This window comes from Aptenodytes forsteri, unplaced genomic scaffold, assembly GCF_000699145.1.
Source record: "Aptenodytes forsteri isolate BGI_AS27 unplaced genomic scaffold, ASM69914v1 Scaffold175, whole genome shotgun sequence".
NCBI lineage: Eukaryota > Metazoa > Chordata > Aves > Sphenisciformes > Spheniscidae > Aptenodytes > Aptenodytes forsteri.
The window spans coordinates 1047783-1055831 of record NW_008794723.1 but is presented as its reverse complement, the minus strand read 5'-3'; the positions used below and the strand labels follow the sequence as shown (position 1 = coordinate 1055831).

General features: G+C 43.7%; 1 protein-coding gene across 1 annotated transcript in view; it reads left to right on the top strand.

Moving 5' to 3' along the window:
- The first annotated feature begins 1339 nt into the window (after positions 1 to 1339).
- Positions 1340 to 8049, top strand: part of LOC103894479 (protein FAM228B) — a 14753-nt gene continuing 8043 nt past the window's right edge. Inside the window, exons 1-3 of the mRNA XM_019470646.1 lie at positions 1340 to 1468; positions 3546 to 3662; positions 4518 to 4637. Coding sequence (XP_019326191.1) covers positions 1340 to 1468; positions 3546 to 3662; positions 4518 to 4637 — 366 coding nt within the window. The remainder of the gene's footprint in view (positions 1469 to 3545; positions 3663 to 4517; positions 4638 to 8049) is intronic.

The following is an 8049-nucleotide window of genomic DNA, read 5'->3' as shown; positions in this document are numbered from 1 at the left end:
GGAGCCTCGCTGGAGCCGGTGAGGGGACCCCGGCACGGGGGTGTGCCGGGCCGGGGAAGCGCGGGGCTCAGCTGCCTCCCCTCGCCTCCCCTCGGGCCTGCGGGACTCGCGTCAGGGCTGGGCAGGGTGCGAGGCAGGCTGGGCCCCTGCGGCTCTGAGTGGGGCCGGCCTTTCCCTCTCACCCGTGTTGCTCTCATCGCTGCCTCTGAGGTGGAGGGGCCAGGCCCTTGCCTGTGGGCTCTCTGGACGTGTGCACGTTATCTGTTGGCTTAGCATTCACAAACTACTGGGTTCTAAAGTTTGTCCTAAAGGCTGGTTCTCTCCTCATGCTCTGTCCCGGCACCTGCGGGAATCAAGAGGGGACCAAGCCACCAGTAGAGGCAACCAGCTGTGCTTGCAAAGGGTGACATCCGTGTGTGTCGAAGAGATGGTGACACGTGAGCCTACAGGCATGGCCCGCATAAAGGCTTTTGTCAGAAAGGGGCTTTTGAGAGGACTGACGCACGTGTGAGCATACTTGCTTCTTGTCACAGAAATGATTAAAATCTGTCTTCTCAAAGCTGCTGCAAAGACTCGTGTTTGGGCAGAGACTGTGAATTTTAGCAGATAGGTGTTTGGGGGAGAACATTCTGCTTTACTGAATGGGACTCATGAAGCAAGAGAAACCTGTATTTAAAAAATTACTGATACAAAGCTATACTGCTGACAGCAAAGTAGGATGCAGGTATATCTAGCAAGAAATTTTAGGCAGGGTTATTCTCAGGTTTGGTCATAATAGAACTAAATGTCCTAATACAGAACAGCCAACCTGTTCACGGGGTTTAGCATTTGCAGACACAACTGTTAGATTAACTTCAAATCTTGTTTTATCTGTTCAGACTTTGGAAATCCTTTACTTTGTTTCTGTCCCAACACATGATTAAACTTGACCTGCGAAACAGCTGGTGTCTCATACAAGTGGGCTCTGCCTTTGCCAGCCATGGAAAGTTGGCATCTCATAGCAAGAGTCCAAACAAAACGGAAAAAGAAAGGATTAAGATTCAGTGGCAGCTTTAGTTATTAAGATTGGGGGAAAAAATCTGCAGCTAGAGACTTTCCACATGTGATTTCTTTAAGGGAGATTGCTGCAGCAGGCAGATTTTCTATGTTGGCTCTGTTTTGCCTCTCCTGGGATCCCAACCCTCTGTGGTGAGAGCAAACATCTCCTTTGCTTTGTGCTCACAGAAAGGCTCAGTCTTTCTTTGTAAGACGGATGAAGATGGAGTCTTAATACTAGTTACTGAAAACAGATGGAAAGTATGGGGTTTTTTTGTTTTGTAAGCTTAGAAACTATAGAAATATGTATTTTCTTCATCTTAAGCTTGTCCAGGGATTTACAGCCTCCCTATCTCAGAAGAACAAAACTGCTTTGAGTGGAAGGAAATCTGCAACGGATGTCCTGAAGCAGGAGCCCGTGGCACCTTTGCGGGTAGGTAGGATATATTGCTCATAGGAAAGTGTGTTGACTTGTCTAATACCAAGTTTCTAGCACTTTTAAGTATCCAGATGTTCTTCAGTCCTCACTGTTTGCCTGTTTATTTTCTATCAGAAATGAGTTCAGTGCTGATGAGGGTGTGCTTGCTGTTATTTATCCATGCAGGTAATATAGTGCACAGCCTCCTTTAATTGGTCATTGCAGGATGGAGAATAAACTCTGAGGATCCTTCCCCTGCTCCTCAGAGACCACGAGGGCAGATATGCTTTACAGCATTCCCTGGAGCTTAGTAGACTTGGGCTGTCTGGAGAAAAGGGAGATCATTTTCAGAGCAGGGGGCTTCTCACAGGGAACACCAGCCTCAGTGGCAGCCACAACACTTTGCAGGAGCCATAGGACACATGCAGGCAAAAAAAATCTTCATTTCCAGATGGAGAGAGACAGGGTACCTGCTTTCCAAATCATGTAGTAGTGTCCTAATTGTATGCCTCTATTGTACGCTCTGTGTCTTTTGTCTCCTCTGTACAGAGAAGGCAGGAAATCATGTCAGAGGAAGTGCCTGCTAGCTTGCCACAATGCTAAGGCTAGTATGAATTTCTGGTTTTGGAAGCTGTCTTACAGTGGCTGAAAAAAATACGGAAGTATAGTAGAGGACTGGGATGTTGTGACCTATTCCACTGAGAATCTTTTAGTTTTCCTTGTGTCTGATGAAAGGAGAGAAAGCTTGCAAAGTTATGCAGGAGGGAAGGAAAGTCCTTGATACCATGCACATTACATTGGCTTTTTTCCTTGCTTTGCTTTGTCCTGGATTACATGGCAGAAGTAAGGATTTTTCTTCTATAGAAGCAGTTGGAGTGAAGGACATGAGCTTGGAAATTTGAGAAAGGAAATTTTCAAAACTTGCCTGGGCGAGGCCCTAAGCAATCTTGTCTATGAGGTTACCTGTTCTTCAAGCAGGCAGTGGGACCAGATGACCTCCAGAGGTCCCTTCCAACATGTTCTTTCCTGTAGTTTCTGACTCTTTCAGTCAGAAAAGACAGGAAAACATTTCCGTGAGGAGGCAGGAATATCCAGGCAGATGTGTCTATCAGTGGATAAGAGCAGAGAATATGAAATGAAACAAATAAGATATTTGAATCTGCAGTCTAGAGAGGTCAGTTGGGAGTAAAATAGTATCACTGAAGTGCTGGGTTGGACAGAGAAAACTCTCAAAAGTTGTCTTGTACAAAAAAAAAATGTTGTTATCTTGTATGAATACCCGATTCAGAGAGTCTTTGTAGATTCTTTTAACTAGATGTTGCCAAAAATAATTGAAGAACAGATTTTTTTTTCATAGCTGAAAGATCTGGCTGAAGAGTGTGGAGGTCAGTAGCTCTGCAGAAGTAAGCTTTTCTTTTGGTCCACTCTTTACCCAAGTAATTTTGTGAATACATCGTTTCCTGGAAGTAGTATGTCTCCAGTGAATCTGAAATAAATAGAGGTTTAAATGGAGGTTCCTGTAAAGGGCATTTTGCCTCTGTGGTTCTACTGTATGTCTGTTATAAATCGATCCAAATATACTGGTGCATGTACAGTAGAGGAGATGGAATTTCCTGGCTGGAGCTTAGAGTTAGTGCTTCAGCATAAGCTTCGTCTGGTAGAACTAACTTTAAAAACCACTGAAATGCAACCATCCCTATGGTGGAATGTAGTAGTTATTTGAAAGTGACTTTTATGTAATTGAAAAAGGCACAAAGGAAAGAAGTAAAAATCAGGAGGTGGAATTTGATAACTCTGAAATGTTTTCAAAGCTGACAAGCATTCTGGAATAATTTGTGAATCACTTTGTTCTTTGAAACAAAACACTATCCATTGCTCATGGAGATGAAGACAGACAGTTACTATCAGAAGGAGTATCTGACTGTAAACCTGTTACTTCATCTCTCTGTTTAACTTACTGTGATAGGAAAATGCTGCTGGTATCAGCAGTTAGAATTCCTTTAGGGATTTGTTTCATTGTTTGGTGGGAATTGTAAGAAAACTAGGTTTTTGCTGTTTATACAATTGTTTTATATGCTTTTGAATGTTTTAGTGTTTCTCCCAGACTAGTCCAACAGTGCGTACTGTGAATAGCTCAGAGACTCCCCGGCTGCTAAGATTTACGTGTCCGAGACCTGTGAGAGAACACTATCAGCAAAGACCTTGGCCGGTGAGTGACTCTCAACATTCCTTCAGCTGTAGATTCTACTGTGAAGAACCAAAGTTCAGGGCGATCCCAGGATATTTGGGTGTAATTGAGCTCCTGTCTCGGAACTGGCCACCTAATACCACTGAAGTTCTAGACAGCGATCTGGTCTGTCTGTCTGCTCTCCAGGACTGCCTTCCCCAGCACATGCCTGAATTCATTAGTGAGTCCTACTTCACAGGAATGTCTCTGTGCTTTTGTCCCTCCCTCCTAAGCATGCTCAGAAATGTGTATTACAGGAAGATGTGTGTGCTCTGTCCTTCCTGTCAGCTTGTAGGTTGAGGCCGCCTAGCGTCCAAGTACTGCATGAATCTTCCAGAGGAGGCCAAAAGTTAATGCTGGTCCAGCAGTGTTAGTACATTCAGAAATGATATCGCAGCCTGTCTTATGTATGCGTGAGTATGCTGCTGACTCAGTAAGCGGCAGTCTGATATTACAAGAGGTGCTTAAACTATGAGTGGGTAGAATTGAACATACGTATATATATATTTATATCTTTCTTTGAAGAAGTGTGCCCAAACCATTAAAATCATGGCTCTAAACTGGGATATCCCAATCTCCATTGTTTGTTTCATCTATGTGAAATGTTCTCTGTCTCCTATCCTGAAGTATTCCTGAGAACCGCTACAAGGATGCTTTGTTGTACTTCCTGCACAGAAACAACGAGGTTTGCAGGCAACACGGTGTGAAGATGCTAGATGAACTTCTTACCGTTCTATCCCAGTTTGTAGCTTGATTGTGGAACCTAGATGAGAACCTGATCTTTGTAAAGCAGGTCGGCTTTTTATGCAGACCTTTCTTTTTTTTACATTTATCCAGAGGTTCTCCTCAGCACCAGCAAAGAGTGGCGCAGCAAATACTTTTGCCTGCAGTAGACATTTTGGGAAGAAGAAGAATACCAAAGATTGGCTAACACAGAAAGACTTCTGTCGTGCGAAGGTATGAGTGGAGGAATAAAATGGAATGGAAGGTATGAAGGGAGGAATGAAAAATTATTATTTGCAAAGTCCTGTAAAATCTGAGATATGTTTGTCATTGGGAAGGGGAACAAAGAACTCCGGAAATAGCAATCCAATGGGTTTTATTGAGCCCTTGCATCCTTTCAAGGTAGCTTTATTGAGTTCCATGCAATTTGGTGTGTGAAAAAGTTTCCCATAAAACCTTAAACAAGCTTGTGACTAGTTAGAATCATAGACTCACAGAACGGCCCAGGCTGGAAGGGACCTTGAACGATCATGTCCAAAGAAGAGCAGCAAAGCTGGTGAAGGGTCTGGAGAACAAGTCTTCTGAGGAGCAGCTGAGGGAACTGGGGTTGTTTAGCCTGGAGAAAAGGAGGCTGAGGGGAGACCTCATCGCTCTCTACAACTACCTGAAAGGAGGTTGTAGCGAGGTGGGTGTCGGTCTCTTCTCCCAAGTAACTAGCGATAGGACGAGAGGAAATGGCCTCAAGTTGTGCCAGGGGAGGTTTAGATTGGACATGAGGAAAAATTTCTTTCCTGAAAGAGTGGTCAAACATTGGACCAGGCTGCCCCGGGAAGCGGTTGAGTCACCATCCCTGGAGGTATTTAAAAGACATGTAGATGTGGTGCTTAGGGACATGGTTTAGTGGTGGAGTTGGCAGTGCTAGGTTAACGGTTGGACTTGATGATCTTAAAGGTCTTTTCCAACCTAAACGATTCCATGATTCTATGATCATCTGGTCCAACCTTTCATGGGAAAGGGACAGTAGATGAGATTTATCTAGCACCCTGTCCAATCCCATCTTGAAAACCTCTGGTGATTGGGACTCCACCACATCCCTGGGGAGGTTGTTCCAGTGAATGATTGATCTCATTGTAAAAAATTTATTTCTTATATTGAGATGAAACCTTTCCCAGTGCAACTTGTACCTGTTGTCTCTTGTATTCTCCATGTGGCTCCTTGTGAAAAGAGACCCTCCATCCCCTTTGTAGCTGTCCTTTCAGTACTGGCATACTGTGATGAGGTTCCTCCTTAGCCTTCTCTTCGCCAGGGAGAAGAGATCTAACTCTTTCAGTCAAAGGAGACCTAACTCGTTCAGTTCTGTAAGGATTCTTCAGACGTGTATCATCCTGAAGGAAAACTTTTCACCTGTTCACCAATGTGTGTTCTGAGTACATTCTGCTAGTGGTGGTTCTCAGCTGGAGAGATGGCCATGTCTTCCTGGTGCTGTTAAGGTACTAGTTTTAGAAAGGTTCTGTGATTATGTGAAGTAGATCTGTCTGGTATAATGCAAAATGGCGGTTGTTTCAAACAGTAGGATGAAAGGGTCTTAAAACACGCCAGAAATTTAGATTTCCCCGTTCTCATTTGGTTTTGTTTTGTTTTTTTTTTTATACTGCTTGTCTCCTCCCTGCTTGCTCTGATGTATGATGTCCTGCTCATCTCAGAATAAGAAGCCTGTTGGAGTGTGGAGCTGGTCAATGGGGTCAAGGCAGGCATGACTGGAAACTGCACTGTTTATTGGGATTAAAAATTAATATTAAGCACAGGGAGCAGCAGGCTAATTTTCCATTCTGTGCATCAGATGCATTCCTTGAGTCTTGTGCTGCCACCGGCATGGTAGGCTTGTGCAAAATGCAATGGCTGTAGCCCAGTTTTTAAATGGCACAAGAAGGTCGCAGCAGGGGTGACTTTGAATTCATCTGTGGAAACCACGGGAGGTAGGCAGCAGGTCAAGCAGATGAAGTGTGAATGTTTCAGCCCTGCCTCTGGCTTAGGTCTAAGTAAAACCAGGTCACTTGAGGATTAACTTGTGTTGGTAGAAATATTTAGTATGGATGTACTGAAACTGATTTAAACTTTTAGTGATACCTAAGCTGGTATTAGCATCTGTGCAACTCTCGTCAAATGCAAACTTGAAAGTCATCACAGTCATACAACACACTAGCTGAGCCTTCCTGGTGGTTTAACCCAGCACCTTATTTCTCAGTTGGGACTGGCTATGAGCGTGCTATTTACAGCAAAGCAGCTAACGTGGTCGTTTGTTAAGCTGTTGGAACTCAGTTGCATGCCTGTTCTCGTAGGCTAAGTTGCTGCAACTGAAGCAAGTTCCTATCAGCGTCTAAACTGAGGGTTAGTCCCAGAAAGCAGAACAGATTGTAAATTTGTTTTAGCTTAAGTGACATGGTCTGTCTAAAACAGGTTGTGTTTTAGTTTCCTGCATTGCAACTTACCTCCTAATTTTTTGGCATAATGCTGAAAAGCTGGTAATTTTTTTTATAGCTGATTCTTCACGATAAATTTTGCTGTGGAATTAAAATTCTTTGTGAACTTGTTGCTTATAAAAGCTGCTGATTGACTGCTGAAGACAAGATCCCTCTGGTTAACCCACAGAGTTGGTGCTGCCTGGTCACAGGGGAGATATCCCCATTGCTTTTGTGCTCTAATCTTGCCTGGAGGGACTCCATCCCCAAATGATAGATGAATTTGGTCTGTATTGCTTGCGCTCTTTGGCCGGAGTGCAGGAGTTGCAGTTAATAAGCCACATGTTACAAGGGATTACCTGTTTAAAAATCAAATTGACAACAGCAGTGCATTGCAAGGGCTGTTGTTCTTAAATCGTGTTTTAGTGTGCTGGTATTCACGATGCAGGAAACAGTTTCTCCCTATTCTGATCTTCAGAAAGACTAAGATCAGGATGATGCTAGAGGAGAGCTTGGCAGATGTCACAACAGTAACTGAGATTTAAAACGTGGATGAATTCATAAGTAGAGGCAGCAGCGAGGCAGTTTCCTGCTTTGGAGGGTTTTTTCTCATTATCTTTCCTCTTACACGTCACTGTTTTCCTCTGTTTTTCCTTTTATACTTTTATGAATTCCTTGACATAATACCTTATCACGGTTTTAATTTGTTTGATTGCTATTTGTGTAGTGTGGCTGTATTTATATTGAAAATGAAGGTGCGAAGAGATGCTTCTTGCTACCTTAATTGGGTACATGTGAGCAACAGTGGCAAAGAGCAAATGGTGGTGCAGTCGTGGTGAGGAGTGGCCAAGGAGGTGTATGGTCTGGTCCCGCTGAACATGTACATTCCAGTTCTTCCAACACTTCTGTGGCTACATTTAACCTAACTATTCAGAGCAAGTCTCACAAGGATTTGCCTGCCTGTGCTATTCTGCCAGCTGGGTTATGGTATAACTGTCCTGGTTTCGGCTGGGATAGAGTTAATTTTCTTCCTAGTAGCTGGTACAGTGCTGTGTTTCAGATTTAGGACAAGAACAAAGTTGATAACACACCGATGTTTTAGTTGTTGCTCAGTAGTGTTTACACTAGTCAAGGACTTTTCAGCTTCCCATGCTCTACCGACTGAGAAGGCTGGAGGTGCACAAGAA